Source organism: Astyanax mexicanus, chromosome 24, assembly GCF_023375975.1.
Source record: "Astyanax mexicanus isolate ESR-SI-001 chromosome 24, AstMex3_surface, whole genome shotgun sequence".
Lineage (NCBI taxonomy): Eukaryota > Metazoa > Chordata > Actinopteri > Characiformes > Acestrorhamphidae > Astyanax > Astyanax mexicanus.
In genome coordinates this window covers 3237344-3256443 of record NC_064431.1, presented here as the reverse complement: position 1 = coordinate 3256443, position 19100 = coordinate 3237344, and the positions used below count along the sequence as shown (strand labels likewise).

Below are 19100 nucleotides of genomic sequence, written 5' to 3'. Positions count from 1 at the left end.
GATTTAAGGTGTGTCCAAACTTTTGACTGATAAGAAACCGATTTGAACTCCCATCCATAGATAGAAAATACAAAAACCTCCACTGGAGGAAGTGCAGGAACAGGAAGCTGTGCTGTTTCCAGGAAGTGTCTTAGGGATCTGCCAGCTTCCTGTTCTCACAAACAAGTGTTAGTGTTTTATTAGTTAATTACATTTACATCTGTTCACTTTATAACACAGTTTATCAGGCCAGACCTGTTACTTATTTACTCAACGAACAGAGAAATAGACACGTATTTACTGCTGTGTAGAATAAGCACATATTTCTACATATTGAGATCTGAGTCAGTTAAAATATTCTAGTAGTGTAAAAGTAAAAAAAAATAGCATAAAATCAAAAAAATCCTCAGCAAATCAGAGATTTTGCATTATATCTGGTTAACCAAGTCCCTTACTTATTCTGAAGTTTTCAGTAGTTTAAAATAGTACCCGTTTTTATACTGTATTCTGTAAATGTTCATTAATTTTAACTCATATCATACACCATACCTGTCAAGTTTTAGATTTAAAAATAAGGGATATTTTCCTCTGTCCGCTTAAAGTCGTCCCACCAGCCCAACGAAGGTTCAATATCCCTTACATTTTAAAACAGGTTTACAAAAAATCTAAAATAACCACATGTGAACCACTTACACACTACAATTAGATTATCAGAATCTGGACATGTTGTGGACATTCCTACATATGTCATTCTTTTAATACAGCCAAATTAAAAACCCTTTTCTATATATATTTTTTTATTATTTATGATTTCATGTCTTTTTTGTAATAAATGCACTCTTTTATATGATATATTTTTTATTTATTTAATGGATTTAAAATTGAACAAAGGGTGCACAAATTCTGCAAAATGACTGTTGGTGACCTAAAAATAGTATCATGAGCTTTTACTAAAAGGACATGGACCAGATATATTCCATCAGTAAAAATTAGTCCTAAGGGGCCTACACAATAATTTTTAATTAATACTTATTTCTTTTGATCACTCCACCCCTGATCAGTTCAGTTAATGTCGGTCCTCTCCACATTTCTAGTTGAACTGAGTCACAAGCTGTAATTTTTTTATTTTAAAAGGTTTTATCTGTGTGTTTTATTTCGGAGTATTTTTAAGCAGCTATCAGAAAAATCTCATCACAGTTTCCATGATTAGACTACCGTTACCTTTCTTTTAGAAAAATCGCTGCATGTATGTTTAGCATCAGCAGCTCCAACTAGCTGCCTGAACTCACAGCGAGGAGGGCGGGGCTTCCCCACACTGACCCTCCTTGCAAGCTGATTGGCTGTTTCTCCTGAAAGGCAGGACTTTCTCCTTGAATCGGCTCCACGATTGGTTAAGAGACACAGAGCGGTCAGTGCCCTGTATCCTCAATAATATATATTTTTTTATTTTAATAAAATACGGGAAATTTACGGGAAAATACTAATACGGGAGGACGGCGGGAAAGAGGAGTAAAATACGGTAGTTTCCCGGCCAAAACGGGAGACTTGACAGGTATGTCATACACATTTATGTTAACTTTTTTTTAAAAATGTAACAAACTTGCAAAAAAAATCGGAATCAGGATTTAATTGAAATATTTCTCTGTGACGCTTAATACATATACATAAATCATATTCTCTTTTTCTTACCTAAATTAAATAAATACATTAAAAAATGACAACAATCTGATTTGAACCTAACTTTTGACAGTGTAGTGCAATAGTACTACTGCATCTCAAAAAAATATATAATAGCATTGAAAATTTGCTTTTTAATGTGCTTTATTGTGTAACCCATATATCATATAGATGTATTACACAAGGAGTGACCTGTTTTATGCGTTTATTCCTTTTTTTCTTGTATAGCCAATGAAAACCCAAAAGTCAGTGTTTCACAAAATTAGATTTATACATTTATTTATATTAAATTAGATTTAGATTAGGTTTGAAATGTAAACATACTGGTGCATCTCAAAACATTTGAATATCAATAGAAAGTTACTTTATTTCAGTAATTCAGTTCAAAATGTTTAGCTCACATATTATATAGATGTATTAAACAAAGAGTGATCTATTTTAAGAGTTTATTTATTTTAATTCCTGCTGGAAAATGAAATCTGCGTCTACATAAAAGTGACGTGAAATACATATGAGACATTGCTGGGATGGGCATGCTAGGACATTGATACCAATGATTTGAAAGTTTTGTTCCGTAAAAATAGTTTCGCAACTTTCTGCATTTGTAAATATAACTGAACTTCAGACAATCCTTTCTTTTAGTAAACTTTACTTCATTTATTTTCGCTGAACCAAACCTTTCTTTATTAATTAAGTAATTCTACAATTACTTAATTTATACAATATTACTCAAATATTTTATGACACATAATATATTATATTTCCTGAAATGTAAACATTTTTAGTTAAAACACACATATTACACTGTATCTGTGACGCCGGGTAGAGAGGAGTGACGCGAGCCGAGTTAAAAGTACAAACAGGTTTATTAGCAGGCAAGCTAACAGATACTGCTAACAGGAAAGCCAGGCAAACAGCGGTCTCACCGATACCAGAAGACATAGTCAAAAATACAGTCCGAGTTCGAAACCGAGAAACAGTCCAACCGTACAACAAATCGCAAAACAAAAGACATAAACCGATAATCCGAAAACAGGGTCGTAACAAGAAAGCAAAAACAGAACATAGGAAAACGCTTAGTATGCAACATGAGTCGACAATACCTCGCGGTGTTTGTTTACAAACGGATGCCTTAAATACAGGAGCTAAACAAGAATGAACCGGAAGTAATTTAGTACACAGGTGAATCAGAGCGTCGGAGCGTAACACGATTGGGTGAAGGTGAAAGGTTATTATTGATGTCATAACCAGCGGAATTCTGAGAAATGGAGTCCGGTAGTGTTCTTTTTAGTATACTAAAGTATAGTATAGTATAGTATAGTATAGAATACTTAAAAGAATGTATTACACCCATGTGTTGAGACAGTGAGACTTGGTCTGTTTACAAAATAAATCTTTGAGTTTATATAAATATTTAAATGTGTGTTTTAACTAAAATTATATATAATAATATTGTATAAATTAAGTAATTTTAATTAGGTACTACTGTATGTAGAAATTGAAATTGATTCAGCAAAAATAAATGAAGTAAAGTTTACTAAAAGAAAGGATTGACTGAAGTTCAGTTCAATTATTTACTCTGTGTAACATTTAAGTCTTGAAACAGAGTTGAAGTTACTTTATATCAATTTATCTGAAATTAAATTTACTTAAAATAAAAAAAGCAAGTGCAGAAAGTTGCAAAACCTGTTTAAAGTAAATTTTACTCATCAATTTTTTTCAGTGTAGTGATGCTTTTAATTTACTACAAAAATTCTTAGGTACTGCTGCTTTAAGTGATCAGCTCTTTAAGTCCTGGGCTGGTTGGACGCTCAGTGTGGGTAAAGGGAACTCGGGGGACGGTGTTCCTCTACTGCAGGACTGTGTCTCAAGACGTTTGACGCCACAAACTGAACAACAAACACAAACAGCGAGGTTAGCCCTGCTCCAGCCCGATATAGCCCTGCTGCAGCTTCCCCTCAGCACATCCTGTTTGTCGTGTTCAGGCCCTGTCTCCTGTAGTGCGCACACACTCACACACACACACACACACACTCACACTCGTACACTCGTACCTCAGTGAGTCCTGTGCCGGCTGATGAGTGAGGTTAGTCTGCGTGACCCGCGGTGGAAACGTCGCCAGCTGGAGTTTTCGGGGTGAAATATTGGGATTGTGGAACATCACATTAGTTCCTAATGATGGGATGCTGTCTATTTGTTAATCAGGTGAGTCGGGGGGCTGTGATTGGCTGCTGTTACAGGTTGGGTTAGTAGTCTGTGTGGTTACGTAACATCTGTGGAACTACAGTTTCGGTTCATGATTTCTGCTTTTTTTAAATATCGTCGCTGTCCAATCAAAAACACTCCAAAACAGCAACTTTACAGGAGAGAGAAAAAACTTTGTGAACTTTTAATGGAAGTCAATGTAAAAAGAGTTTATTTTAGGTCATTTTAAAGAGTTTCTATTGGTCCGTTCATCAAGAAATTTTGGCACAGTGTGAGAGACAGTTTGTGTGTTCAAATTATGTAGTAAACTAAACATCACCAAAAATAGAGATAAGTGTTTTTTACAAAAAAAGAGATTCAAAATGTTTTGGAGGAAAACCATAAAAGAACCAGATTTGTTTCCTTAAAGAACTTTTTAAAAGCTGTCTCTTTAAATTTTTTCTTAGCTTTTAAACATAAGAAGTTGTGAAGAGTATGAAGAACCTTTTAAAGGAATCTGTTTATAAATGTTTATAAAGGTGTTATAACAAGCAAGCTAGAAACATTTAAAACTATATTACTTGTTCTTTGCTAGACCTTCAAATAGTATGTTACATTGGTTGCGGAGAAAATGCTCAAATGTCGTTTTACAAGCCTATTTACAACCCAGTTGTTTTAACCTTAGAATGAAACAAGCTGATTTCATTTGAAGAGCTTTGCTCATTGGCTGGTCATGTTAAGGCACTGATAGCATAGCATAGCATATCACAGCACAGCGTAGCATTTTATTACATACAGCTCTGGAAAAAAAGAGACAGCTTAAAATGATGAGTTCTGAAAAATCTGATTCTAATACACATCTGTTGAAAACATTTGGTGGTTAGTAGGCCTGAAACAATAACAGTTTTTGTGGGGATGATAAATCAATATTATTGTCATTTTAAGAGAATTTTAAGCTGATGATATGAATGATAATTTCATATAGCATCATGACGACAGGCCTCTGGGTCAGTCAGTCTGTTTTCAGATGAAGCTATAAGCATAATCAGAATGGTTTTCTGATGGGTCTTGCAGCTTCAGCCTGGGAAACCAAGGAATCAGAGAAGCTATGAGCTAATTAACACCTGGATCAAGCGAACAATATCAATTCCATTCATTCCAGTGACATCAGCAGCAAATTCACACATGAAAGTCCTCAGAGTTCCTGTTGTTGTGGGTCTTCAGAAGTCTTGTTTTCAGACACTGAAAGGAAGTAGATGAGGAGATAACTGAAGTGGAGTGATGTCTGTGCACAATGGGTGGATATTAGCTGCTGTTGGACGTTAGCCTCCTAGCTTTAGTGCTAATGGAGCTAATGTTGGACTCCAGACTTGACTCGGATGGTGGACTGTGTTTGGGGAACGGGGGGAAACTGTGTGGATCTGAATTAGATCTTATCGTTTTGGCGGAGGAAGTTTGATGAAATTGATACTTCTTCATTTACTTGAGTCAGACAATAGAGAGGAAAGATCTGGCTAAACTCGCAGTATCTTACAGTAAACTGATGTGTCACCTCCGCTCAGTGTTTATGGCTGAGGATATTTTCCAGCTATAGTGTAAATCCTTATAAACTTTTCTGTGAAGCTGGGAAGCAAGACAGTGAGGTTCTTCCCATATTCCATTACTCCTTAATGCTGTGAGACAGTCATTCTGAAACTTTTTAAACCACATACTGTACCACCCATGATCAAACGTACACTTCCTAGCTACTGTGTGGTCTTATTATGCCTACTGAGATATCTCAGAAAGCTTGAGATAATGTAGTGGTGTGAGAGTTGCATAGGGTTCTTTATTACCAAAGTGTGGACTTTGAGAGCATGTATCTAAAGTTATGACTATATTGCAGTTAAAAACTTGAAAAATGTCAATTATTAAAGCAGCAGTCCTTAAAAAGCCATTTAACGCTAAACCAACATTTCTTAAACTTAATAAAAATAAAAAACACTTTTATTGTGGTAATTTCTGCCTCTGCAGTGCCCTCACAGGTGCACACACTTGTTCATTCTGTTTATTGTTAATGTTAAAGTTTGCATAGCTGGCAACAGAAACGCGCTATGGGTTTGTGCACTGCTCACTGCTACGTGTTCATGTGTGCGTTACAAGGTGTATGATTCACTGCCAAGATAGCAATAAACGTCTAACTGTTGCCGTCTGTCTAGGTTGTATTCAGTCAGTGGTGACTGGCATCACCTGTGAGCATGGGCTCTGCCACTACTGGGGTTAGTTGGTGCCTGATTGCTCTAAGAATGGGCATCATGCCACGTTTGACTGATCTGGATAGGACCTGTGTAGTAGGCCTTCAACAACTTTAAACTGGTGTTCTGCAAAACCAAGTTGCAGCATTATCATTTGGAGGGAGCCCTGTTACCAGTATCTCCAAACTGAAGGCCAAGTTCCATATAATGGGGGATGTTAGAGACAGGCTGAGAAGTGGGTAACCCAAGAAGATCCTTAAACACCATCAAACAAGTCAGTTTGAAGATGTAACCTAAGAAGATCCTCACTCTAAAAAGATCCTCACCCCAAGAAGACGTCACCCCAAGAAGACGTCACCCAAAAATTGTCACCCAAAAATTGTCACCCCAAAAAGATCCTCAAACACCATCAAAGAAGTCAGTTTGAAGATGTAACTGTAAGAAGATCCTCACTCTAAAAAGAACCTCACCCCAAGAAAATGTCACCCCAAGAAGACGTCACCCCAAAAAGACTTCACCCCAAGAAGATTCTCAAACACCATCAAACAAGTCAGTTTGAAGATGTCACCCCAAGAAGATCCTCATCCCAAGAAGATCCTCATCCCAAGAAGATCCTCACCCAAAGAAGTCATCACCCCAAGAAGTCGTCACCCCAAGAAGACATCACCTCAAGAAGATCCTCAAACACCATCAAACAAGTCAGTTTGAAGACGTAACCCCAAGAAGTCATCACCCCCAAGAAGATCCTTAAACACCATCAAACAAGTCAGTTTGAAGACGTCACTGCAAGAAGACATCACCCCAAGAAGATTCTCACCCCAAGAAGACGTCACCCCAAAAAGAACCAATTCAATTTAATGTTAATTGAAAACCAAGAAGCATTGAAACAACAAAGAAATACCAAATCTACCAAACACACAAAATTCAGGCTTCCTGAATAAAGTGCTCTCTCGTGTAACAGTAAATTGTATTGGATGCTCTCCATTGCGTGAATGTTCCTCACACTAACACTTCTCTACCAGATCCATTCGTTGGAAAGATCTTTACAGAACCAGATGTGTCTCCGTGGCATCTGTCCGAAGATCCCATTTTGGCACCTCAAGCTCCCTCAAGCTCTTTGGACGAGTGTTGGTTTGTCTAAATGGAAGCACTTGATTAAGGTTGAGACTCCCCAGCCTCTCTCGATTCCACTCTTTCCTTTCCCTCTGGCTAAAGCACTTGGCTCCCATCACTGTGTGCGTCTGGTTCCCAGTGGGTGGCAGAGCGAAAGCTGGAAATCCTGCAGAAACTTCTGGGCAGTGCTGTTTAGTAGCAGTAAGAACTCGTCGTGAATCAAGCGGTGATTCAGCAGTCAGAGATCTGCAGATGAAGCGAAAGGATGGGACGTGTTTGTACAGTACAGTCAGCTGTTGGATTTTTCACACCTGGAGTGCGGTTAGCGTGAGTTCAGGAGGTTGGAATGTGCGCTTTTGGCTTTTAAAAGACTTACGATGTGGCGGGATATAGTTGTCTAAACTCGTACTCAAGTACAGGTGATGTTATTTCAGTGAAATAAACGACTGAGGAAGAGGAACTGAAGTCCATAAACACTCAGCGTCAAATAAATAGTTGCAATAAAAGATAGTTGCACCCAGAAGGAAGTGTCAAAATGCAGTGCTAATCTAAAAGAAGATAAACGTTACCAGTAACAATAAATGATAAATTTAAACTGATTCAAACACAGTGCATTGTAGAGGTTCCTAATGGTGTCCTATTATAATCCATCCATTCCATGCATCTCGAATATTCTCACACAGTTCCTGTGTATTGTGTATTTTGCAGTAGAGGTTTTCAATCAGGGAAATACCTGGCAATGCTGCCGGACATGTCACAGTATCTGTGGTCCCTATTTTAGTGTGTCTTTGCTATCGTAATGACAGGAAAAGTACACCTTGCTCAGCTCAAAACATACAAAAGGCATGTTCTAATTCTAATCTAATTAATCATGGGTGTGTTTTGTGCATAACATGCGATAAAACAATCAGAGTGTCACTTGCTCATCATTCCCTTAAAGAGCCAGATGAGCTCTGACTTTGGCACATTGCTATTATAACGGCGCAACTTCCATAGAAGTATCCAACGCTTCTCACCAGAGGAAACTGATCTTCTTGTTCAGCAATAAACGTCTGACTGTTAACGTCTGTCTAGGTTCTAATCAGTCAGTGGTGCACCTGTGTTTTCCGTTGCCAAGATAGCAATTCACCAGAAATTTACCTGAACACACCTCATTTCTAGACCACCATGCCCATGTATCAGCGTAGATACAGTATATTCACTATCACATTCTAATCAGCTGTATATCATCCATCACTAGTGATGGGCCACAAAACACAAAAGACTAGCACACGCCTCCTCTGACACGTGTGAAGCCAAACACTGCCTCTGTTTTTATCTACCCATCCAGAGAGAGCAAGGCCAATTGTGCTCTCTCGGGCCTCCGGCAGCTGATTGCAAGCTGCATGACCAGGATTTGAACCTGCAATCTTTCGATCGTAGTCAAAATTGTCACATTTAGTCAAAATTTCACAATTATCCACATCACCTCACATGCATTTCCTGCATGCCAGTGCTGGGTTCTTTAGCTTCCATGGGACATGGGCCATGCCAAAAGTCATGGGACATGATACTTCACTGTACTGTACGTTTGGAACCTGTGGCATCCTACACAAGGGTTTTTTTCTAGCTGTGGCTTCGTCTCAGCCTTCAGTTTACTCTCACTTATGATGACGGTTAACGGCGGTTTTGGTTGCGACTCTTTGATCAGCACTGCCCTCAAAACCTCCAGTTGGTTTGGTTTTGAGTATGACGCAGCTTTCTCTTCTACTGTGAAGGTGGCGAGGTGGTGAGTTCCCTGCAGATAGGGTGCAGGTCTTCAGATCTTCTGCAGAAGTTCCGTGCAGCCGTAACACGCTTCCTGTTTTGTGTAGGTGAACAGAGGTGATTTGACCCACTTTGTAATCTGACATGACAACCTTCACACCCTCGAAGGCATTAATAACAGCACTGTGACCAAAGAGCGTTTTCACACCTGTATTTGTGAAAGTTTCTATGATCCAGACCAGTTGAGGAGTTTGTTTAATTGGAGCGTTTCTCCACATCGTCTCGTCTGATTGGTCAGAGCTGTCTGGCATGGGAGCAACAAAGTACATATAGCTAAAGTTTATGTTTCTGTGTCATATGAAAAAGTTTGGGCACCCCTATTAATCTTAATCATTTTTAGTTGTAAATATTTGGGTGTTTGCAACAGCCACTTCAGTTTGATATATCTAATAACTGATGGACACAGTAATATTTCAGGATTGAAATGAGGTTTATTGTACAGTAAATATGCAATACGCATTAAACCAAAATTTGACCGGTGCAAAAGTATAGGCACCCTTATCATTTTATTGATTTGAATACTCCTAACTACTTTTTACTGACTTACTGAAGCACAAAATTGGTATGGTAACCTCATTGAGCTTTGAACTTCATAGCCAGGTGTATCCAATCATGAGAAAAGGTATTTAAGATGGCCAAATGCAAGTTGTTCTCCTATTTGAATCTCCTCTGAAGAGTGGCATCATGGGCTCATCAAAACAACTCTCAAATGATCTAAAAACATAGTTGTTCAGGGGAAGGATACAAAAAGTTGTCTCAGAGATTTAACCTGTCAGTTTCCACTGTGAGGAACATAGTAAGGAAATGGAAGACCACAGGGACAGTTCTTGTTAAGCCCAGAAGTGGCAGGCCAAGAAAAATATCAGAAAGGCAGAGAAGAAGAATGGTGAGAACAGTCAAGGACAATCCACAGACCACCTCCAAAGATCTTGCTGCAGATGGTGTCACTGTACATCGGTCAACAATACAGCGCACTTTGCACAAGGAGAAGCTGTATGGGAGAGTGATGCGAAAGAAGCCATTTCTGCAACACGCCACAAACAGAGTCGCCTGAGGTATGCTTTTGCATAAATGCAGAAATTGGCTTCTTTGGCAGAAATGGCTTCTCTAATGGCTTCTCAGAGTATACACATATATATATACCAAAAGTCCAGAATGTCCACAGAATGCTGAAAATTTGCCACTGTGCTTTAAAAAAAAAAATTGATAGGTTGCGCAGTGCGGTGAGCAGTGAACGCTGCACATACTGCACATTATGCTCTTAGTGTGTTAACAGCATGGAGCAGCAGCGACAGCATTTGTTCATAGCAGCATATGTTCATGTTTTAAAGTTGACAGCCCTACTAGAAATGAATACGATATGATTAATAATATCATAATGACTTTATTGTAGACCTTTTTTTCTGGTACAGGGTTTGAATCTGAATCTACACTGCTAACAATACGACCCTGTTGTTTTTGGACGCAAGCATAGGATCATGGACTTCCTGTAATTATTATAAATTGCTGTTTATTGTATACGATGTATACTAAGTCCAGGAGGTTGTGCTTAGGTCATAAGCTGTATACCTCTCCCCCGGCTTCACGTGTGCCATTGTTTTACTCCTCAGGATGACCTCAGCGTAGCCGCTGGGCCCGAGCGGAGGCAGGATGCAGAATTTAGCCTCTATTCAGGGCTGGATAAGGCTGGTTGCTGTGGAGAATAAACACTTAAGAAACAACAATAACACTCGGGACCCCCGTGTTGTAAGAATCTCGAGTGAAGGAGAGCGGCGGATGGTTTCAATTTAAACAAACTGCTCCGCTAACGATCCTCACAGCAACTGGTTCTGCTCGCCGGTCGTAAAGATGATCCATCGTTAAATTTACAGTGTGCTGTTAGCAGAGTTGCATTATGGTTTTGATAAGAATAAGTATAGAGTATTAAAATACTGCATTAAAGCTGAGTTTTTACGAACCCAATTACGAAAAAGTTGGGATGCTGTGTAAAATGAATGTACATAAATATAAATAAAAAACAGAATGCGATGATTTACAAATCTCATAGACTCACATTTAGACTCTTAGACATAGAACTAAGACACTATGGGCACTGGAGTCTTGGGTTCAAGTCCCTATGTGGATGGATACGTGTGGGTTTCACTAGAAACTCTTTTCTATTTTTTCTCCTAAATTCTGAAAATATTATTTGAAATCAGGTAAAATAGATTTTCGAAGTTGTCCTGGTGCATGACGGTTGTTTCCGGTTGAGAGTACACTGTGTACAATTGGCTACTGCTTCTAGTTGGTGTGTGTGGATGAGTACTGAGTGTAAAAGGTTGTGTGTAAATGGTGTAAATCGTGCTTTTAAATTTAAATTGTCGAGTAAATAGTCGGTATACAGTCAATAAACCTATTTGAGTAATGTTCTATTCAATATTATGCCAAGAACTTTTCAACTAAATAAAGAAAAAAATGTTGGTCAGTCAATCCAAAAAAATTTAAGAAATTTAAAAGTATCCTCAAGTGCAGTCACTTAGATTATCAAAAATGTTGAGACGGTGAAACTGGCACTCATCAGGACTCCGCCAGGAAGAGTTTTCTCTGTTGTACAGGATAAGTTCATCAGAGTTACCAGCCTCAGAAACCACAAGTTAGGTTATAGGTTTATGTTTGAGTAAAATGAACATTGTTGTTTTATTCTATAAACTACAGAAAACATTTCTCCCAAATTCCAAATAAAAATATTTATTTTTAGAGCATTTATTTGTAGAAAATGAGAAATGACTGAAATAAAAAAAAGGCGCAGAGCTTTCAGACCTCGAATAATGCAAAGAAAACAAAAAGTTCATATTCATGCAGTTTTAAGAGTTTAGAAATTAATATTTGGTGGAATAACCCTGATGGTTTTTAATCACAGATTTGTTTTCATGCATCTTGGCATCATGTTCTCCTCCACCAGTCTTACACACTGCTTTTGGATAACTTTATGCTGCTTTACTCCTGGTGCAAAAAATCAAGCAGTTCAGCTTGGTTTGGTTTGATGGCTTGTGATCATCCATCTTCCTCTTGATTATATTCCAGAGGTTTTCAATTTGGTAAAATCAAAGAAACTCATCCTTTTTAAGTCTCTCTTATTTTTTCTAAAGCTGTATATGATGTATGTCTTTATGCTATATCTTCTAGTCCTAGCTGTGCTTAATGTTTCTTATCTCTGGTTTTGTGTTTACAGAAGAAGAGGAAGCAGAGGAAGAGAGATGTGGACTCCCTCAGTCTCTGCAGTCTCGACATCAACGTAAGTGTGAAGATTTGACTGAATTGTGTGTTTTTATCGTGTGGGATACAGGTTTGTGTGTGATGTTTGCCAGTTTTAAAATATATAATATTGCTGTGATATCGAAGATTTCAGTAATGTATCTGAAGAAAAAAATGGAATTGCACCTTGCATATTTACAGTGGCTTGCAAAAGTATTCATACCCCTTGTACTTTTTCACATTTTGTCACCTTACAACTATAAAAAAATTAAATGTATATTATTGAGATTTTAAGTGATAGACCAAAACAAAGTAGCACATAATTGTAAAGTAGAATGGAATTGATACATGGTTTTAAAAATTTGAATCAAATAAAAATCTCACAAGTGTGACGTGCAAAAGTATTCCTCCCCCTTTACTCTAAAACCTTTAGTCTCAGTATTAATACACCTGTCTTGTGAAGGCCTTAATGGTTGTTAGAGAACTCTAGTGAACAAACGGCATCATGAAGACCAAGAAGGAACCCACCAGACAAGTCAGAGATAAAGTTATGAAGAAGTTTAAAGCAGGAATATATTTGAGCATCCTAAGCAGCACTGTTCCCCAATCCATCATCCAGAAATGAACCTGAAAAAGTTTTCTACAACTGCTGATTCTACAAACCTAACAGAACATGGCCATGATCCACCCAAACTGACAGATCAAGCAAGGAGAGCACTGGTCAGAGAAGCAGCCAAGAGGCCCATGGTCACTCTGGAGGAGCTGCAGAGAACCACTTAAAATCTCAATAGAATATACAGGGGTTGGCAATGAAACTGAAACACCTGTCATCATTTTAGTGTGGGAGGTTTCATGGCTAAATTGGAGCAGCCTGGTGTTTAATCTTCATTAATTGCACATTATTGCACCAGTAAGAGCTGTAAGAGTGTGAAGGTTCAATTAGCAGGGTAAGAGCACAGTTTTTTCTCAAAATATTGCAATGCACACAACATTATAGGTGACATACCAGAGTTCAAAAGAGGACAAATTGTTGGTGCACGTCTTGCTGGAGCATCTGTGACCAAGACAGCAAGTCTTTGTGACGCATCAAGAGCCACGGTATCCAGGGTAATGTCAGCATACCACCAAATAGGACCAACCACATCCAACAGGATTAACTGTGGATGCTGTAAGAGGAAGCTGTCTGAAAGGGATGTTCGGGTGCTAACCCGGATTGTATCCAAAAAACATAAAACCACGGCTGATCAAATCACGGCAGAATTCAATGTGCACCTCAACTCTCCTGTTTCCACCAGAACTGTCCGTCACCACAATACATTATTGTGCTCTAAAACCAGGTGTTTTAGTTTCATTGTCCAACTCCTGTATTTAGGTTTGTGGTTGTAAGGTGACAGAATGTAAAAACTCTACTTAAAATCCAGAATCCAGAAGCCAATGGCAAGGTGTAACTACTTGCCATTGATCTAATGGCTTCTATTATGGATGTGTTTTGTAGATGTGTGTAGATATAAGTTTTGTACTGTTTTAGAGGGAAATTAGTCAGTATGATGGTGTCTGTGGTGATCAGCTGGAAGCTACAGTACAGATGTGACTGTTGTGATATTGCACTGAATGTCAGTTAAGGACTAAGTAAGGTAATCATCTACAGTACGTATATATATATATATATATATATATATATATATATATATATATATAAATATATATATAGCTTCAGTGGACCATCAAAATGAGCCATTATTACCATCAAGATTCCCATTATATCTTCTTTTAGTAGATATCAGATATTAATTTACAAAAAAAAGCATGACATAAAATGAAGCATCATTATCCAGCTTTGCACCACAACTTATTTCTCTTATCCGTTACATAATACTTAGCGTGTAATAACTCTAAGATTGTCACAGACGCATTATCTTTTCGTCAGACTCAGATCTCTTCAGTCTGCTCTTCTGCTCTATCCATCCATACATCTCCGTCTCCATCCACATCCACATCTCTTTACCCTTTCGTCTGCGTTTATGGCCGGTCGGAGGGGATAATGAATGAAGACGCCGGGCTGAGGAGGCTGGAGGGAAAGCGCTGAGTGTGATTGCTCTCTTTGCTAGCTTTCACTCCATATCCTGTTGAAAATGGCTCCCGGCGCTTCGCTTGTTAGACGACACATGTCGGCTTGTAATTTTGCTAAAGGTCAGGCAATTTGCGAGGCCTATTTTCCCACCGCACTGAACTGAGTGGCCCATCATTTCATGGTATTGAGTATTAATAGATTCATATCATTAGATTCTGCTCTGGCTGGATGCTGCGTTTTGTCTTTTCATTTGGTTCGTTTGAGAGTAGGGCTGTGCATTGGCGGGAACTTGTGCTCAATCCCATTTCAACCCTTGGCCCTACCACTTACCCCTACTCCCTTTTTTTTTGTGTAAAATCCTCCATCTAAGAATTGGGACAAACCCTTCAAGCACCCGATACGTCATGAGGAAAAAGGCTAAAGTTCAGCAACCTAGCTGCTGCTGCTGATTACTAGTGCTTTAGGTGTATTTACTCCACACTGCTGCTCCAGCAGTATTAGCCGGGGTTAGCATCAAGCTAATGGCCAATAATACTCACCTCTGAATGATAGGATAGGCTCAGTAAAGGCTCGGCTCTGCTCGGCTCCAGCGCGGGAGATTGTAGATGCAGAATTTACTTAAAAAAAAACTTTTGCAACTTTCTGCATTTGCTTTTTTTTTTTTAAGTAAATTTATTTTCATGTAAATTTAAGTAACTACAACTCGGTTTCAAGACTTAAATGTTACATAGAGTAAATAAGTGAACTGAACTTCAGTCAATCCTTTCTTTTAGTAAACTTTACTTCATTTCTGCATACAATATTACCTAATTACAAGTACTTAATTTATGCAATATTACTCAAATAATTTATGATACATAATATATTATAATTCCTGAAATGTTTATATATTTTTTAGTTAAAACGCACATATTAACTCAACACATAGATGGCATGTTATACATTGTTTTTAGGATAGTATAGTATAGTATACTAAAAAGAATTTATTACATGTATTACATAATTTTTTTTCAGTGTACCACAAAAATGATATCACCGTTATTGAAACGTTTCTTATCACGATAAAGACCGATATCAAAGTATCGTCCAGGCCTATTGCATCGTATTCTATTGTATCACCATTCATTTTATTTTTCTAAAGTTCTCAAGGACTGAATCTCATCCAGCATCACTTTTTACTTTTTATGAAGTCGTACCATCTGACACGAATCTCCGTTCCCACCGAACGCCATAACAGCCTGGTTCTCATAATCTGTCATACTTTATGTCTGCATGATGTCCCTGATGTTCCCAGGGCTTTGAAGCTTTACTAGAAGCAGAGAGGCGGAGCATAAATCCTGGAGTGGCTGCTCCGGCCTGACGGAGACGACCCGCGATTGGAAGTAATTACAGCCCTGTTTGATTTACATGCTCTCTCTCTCTCTCTTTTGCTCTCATTGTCAGGGAGGCATATGGATGGACGCGTTTTTTTTGTGTGTGCACGTTTTGCTACCTTTGTGAGGACCTTTGTGACGTCCTTGTAAGCATGGTGGTGTCGCAAAACTGTTTGGTTTGTGAGAACGTTTTAGTGGTCCTCACAATTTTGAGTTTTTTTTTTTTTTTTTACTAGTGAACAAACAGCATGATGAAGACCAAGAAACTCACCAGACAGGTCAGAGATAAAGTTGTGGAGAAGGAGATATTTAGATATTTTAAAGCAGGGTTAGGTTATTAAAAACATATCCCCAATCCATCATCCAAAAATGAATCCGGAAAAATATTCTACAAGCGATTCTACAGACCTACATGCCTTGGCATGGCCATGGTCCACCCAAACTGACCAAGATCCAGCAAGGAGATCACTGGTCAGAGAAGCAGCCAAGAGGCCCATGGTCACTCTGGAGGAGCTGCAGAAATCCACTTAAAATCTAAATAGAATGTGTTTAAGTTAACAAAGGCATGTTTAAGGTAACAAAATGTCAAAACTGTACTTAAAATAGAACCAATGGCGAGGTGTAACTACTTGTCTAATTGCTTCTATTATGGATGTGTTTTATATATGTGTATAGATTAAGATAAGTTTTGTTCTGTTTTAGAAGGAAATTAGTCAGTATGATTGTCTGTATTTCTCAGCTGGATGCTGCAGTACAGATTCGACTGTTTGAGTTAAAGTAACTTGTTGAATTTATTAGATATTGCACTCAATGCCAGTTAAGGCCATTTTTATCATTAATATTCCCATTATATCTTCTTTTAGTAGCTATAAGAAAAAAAAAAATTACAAAAAAAAGCATGACATGAATCATCAATTTTGAGGGATTTTCTTTTTTTAAGAAAATGATGTACATTAATTAGAAAATATAAATGATAGATGATTTACTTTTGGTCACAGAAGGTTTTAGTATGAATTTGCTACAGTTTGCTTCAATAGTCTGTGAGTGGAGGGTCCTTAAAAGAATAGTAAAACCAACATATGTGTGTATGTGTGTGTGTGTGTGTGTGTGTGTGTGTGTGTGTAGACATTCAGAAAGGGCTTTTTGGTTGTATTTCCAGCCGGCACAGACAACAATAGGCCCGATGTGATGTAAGGCAAATGGGTTTGATAGTGAAAAATCACAGGCCTCGGACCCGCGGCTGGTCTTCAGAGTGCACTGAGCGTGTCCAAACAGAAACACCTCTGGAATCTGCTTCAGGCCGTTTTTCTTTCTGCTTCTCTTCTTAAAGGAACACTGTAGTGCTTTTTAACCTAATCCCTATCTTCTGCCTGTGTAGCACATGATTGACTGGTGTGTTGACTGTGATTTTCTTGAAAAAAAAAAGAAAATAATCAAAGAACTAGGTAAATACTTGGAGTTTTAAAAAAAGGCTCAGATGCTCAATTGCTCAGTATTTAACAATCATCCATTGGAAGGTTAATATTTGGTTCAGTTTTTAGTTTTTATATTATATTTGAATGTATTAAACCTACACTACAGTCCTTATTAATAATGACAAAAATCCCCTGAACGTGATGCTCCCACCACCATGCTTTACAGTTCATGCAGTATTTTGGGGTTGTATGCCTTACATTTACTTTCATTTACTTTCCAAACACCTTTCATCCATCTGACTATTACATTCTCAGTGGAGGGTAAAAATACTTTATTCCAAGTAATTTTAGAGACTTTATGAAACGTAATAAGACAATGTAAAGATCAGCAACTAAAGAACGGTGAAGAATTGTAATACAGTTTTCCATACCAGCACCAAAACCTGTTGCTACCACCACCATGCTTGGTTGAGCTTATTGCTGCCAAAGGAGGGTCAACCACAGTTATTAAATCCAAAGGTTCACATACTTATTCCTCCCTACACTGTGATTAAAAACATGTTGTGTTCAATAAAACCATGAAAACCATGCAAACATATACTTTTTTGTGTGGTATTAGTTTAAGCAGACTGTGTTTGTCTATTGTTGTGACATTTAATGTCGAATTTATGCAGAAATCCAAGTAATCCCAAAGGATTCACGTCTATCTATCTATCTATCTGTCTGTCTGTCTGTCTGTCTGTCTGTCTGTCTATCTATCTCAAGGAACACAAAAATATGCTTACAATTACGTTCCACACACACTCAACACACAGCAGTGAGAAGTGGCAGCCAATCACGCACAGCGTACTCTCAACCGGAAAGACCGTCCACCTGACATTTACTTTATAAGAAGAAAATGAGATGAGATAATCAGTTGGATCAGGTGTGTTGGGAGCAGGGAAAACAGGACAGTGGGCCAATTAGGACTAGTGTAAAAAGTACACTTGGTAAATTTGCTTATTGGGAGTTTTTTTAAGGCAAAAGTTTTTTTTTTTTTTTACAAATCACAAAATGAAACATACAAACAATGTTAATAGAGAATGCTGGAGTGCTGAGGTTTACTGTAAGGTCTGTAGGTCTGGAGTATATTGTTGGTGGGTGTGAGGTCTGGGTGGGTTGTCACAGATGGGAGTGGGGGTTATATTGTATTGTTGGTTTGTGACGGGTGCAGGGAAATGTGAGGTGGCTGACCATTGTTGTTCTGTTGACTGATGGTCCCCGTACCCCTCCTTTACTGGTACGGCTGACTCAGTGTGTAAATATAGTAGTGAAAACTCTTTATCAACAGCATCATTATTCGTCACGCGCTCTTCACCACTGCACTTTCTGCTTTCCTTCACTGTTTAAATTATCGGCCATTGTGTCCCGATACAGTGGAGCTGTTATTAATAAAGTGATAGTTTGGCAGAAAGTCAAATTGACTGTTGAATTGATGTTTCTCTGACTCCAAACTTATTCAATCAGCTATATCTATTCATATATAAATAGTCTGTATTGAGAATAATGTACACCAATCAGCCATAACATTGGAACCACTGACTAAGTTCACAGATCATGATGCTACCACCACCATGTTTAACAGTTGATGCAGTGTTTTGGAGTTATACTGTAGGCCTTACCAAACAAAGATCCTCTAAACGTCCTTGTCCCGTTTTACTATTTTGGTTTCAGTGGAAGGTAAAAATCCTTTATTCCAAGTAATTTTACAGACTTTTTTATTGGTCTATTTGTCATTAAACTCCAAGAACAACAACTAAAGGTCAGCGAACAATTTTTGATATAGTTCTTCTTCTTAACAACACCAAAACCTGTTGCTTCCACCACCATGCTTGACAGTGGTCAACAGTGTGATAATATATAGGACTTAGTTTAAGCCAATTTCCCTGCAGTATTTCAGTAGTATTTCACTTTTATATGCTTTATTTTTTAGTATTTTTGAATTACATTTATATTTTTTTCCACATATAATCTT

General features: G+C 38.0%; 1 protein-coding gene across 2 annotated transcripts in view; it reads left to right on the top strand.

The window, feature by feature from the left end:
• Positions 1–19100, top strand: part of arhgef3 (Rho guanine nucleotide exchange factor (GEF) 3) — a 136339-nt gene that overhangs the window by 50624 nt on the left and 66615 nt on the right. The window contains exons 1-2 of one of the 2 annotated variants that reach the window (XM_022682229.2): positions 3709–3861; positions 12205–12267. In XM_022682229.2, coding sequence (XP_022537950.1) covers positions 3832–3861; positions 12205–12267 — 93 coding nt within the window. In that variant the 5' untranslated portion in view covers positions 3709–3831. Of the gene's footprint in view, positions 1–3708; positions 3862–12204; positions 12268–19100 lie in introns of those variants that run through there. The other variant, XM_022682227.2, reaches the window with a different exon arrangement.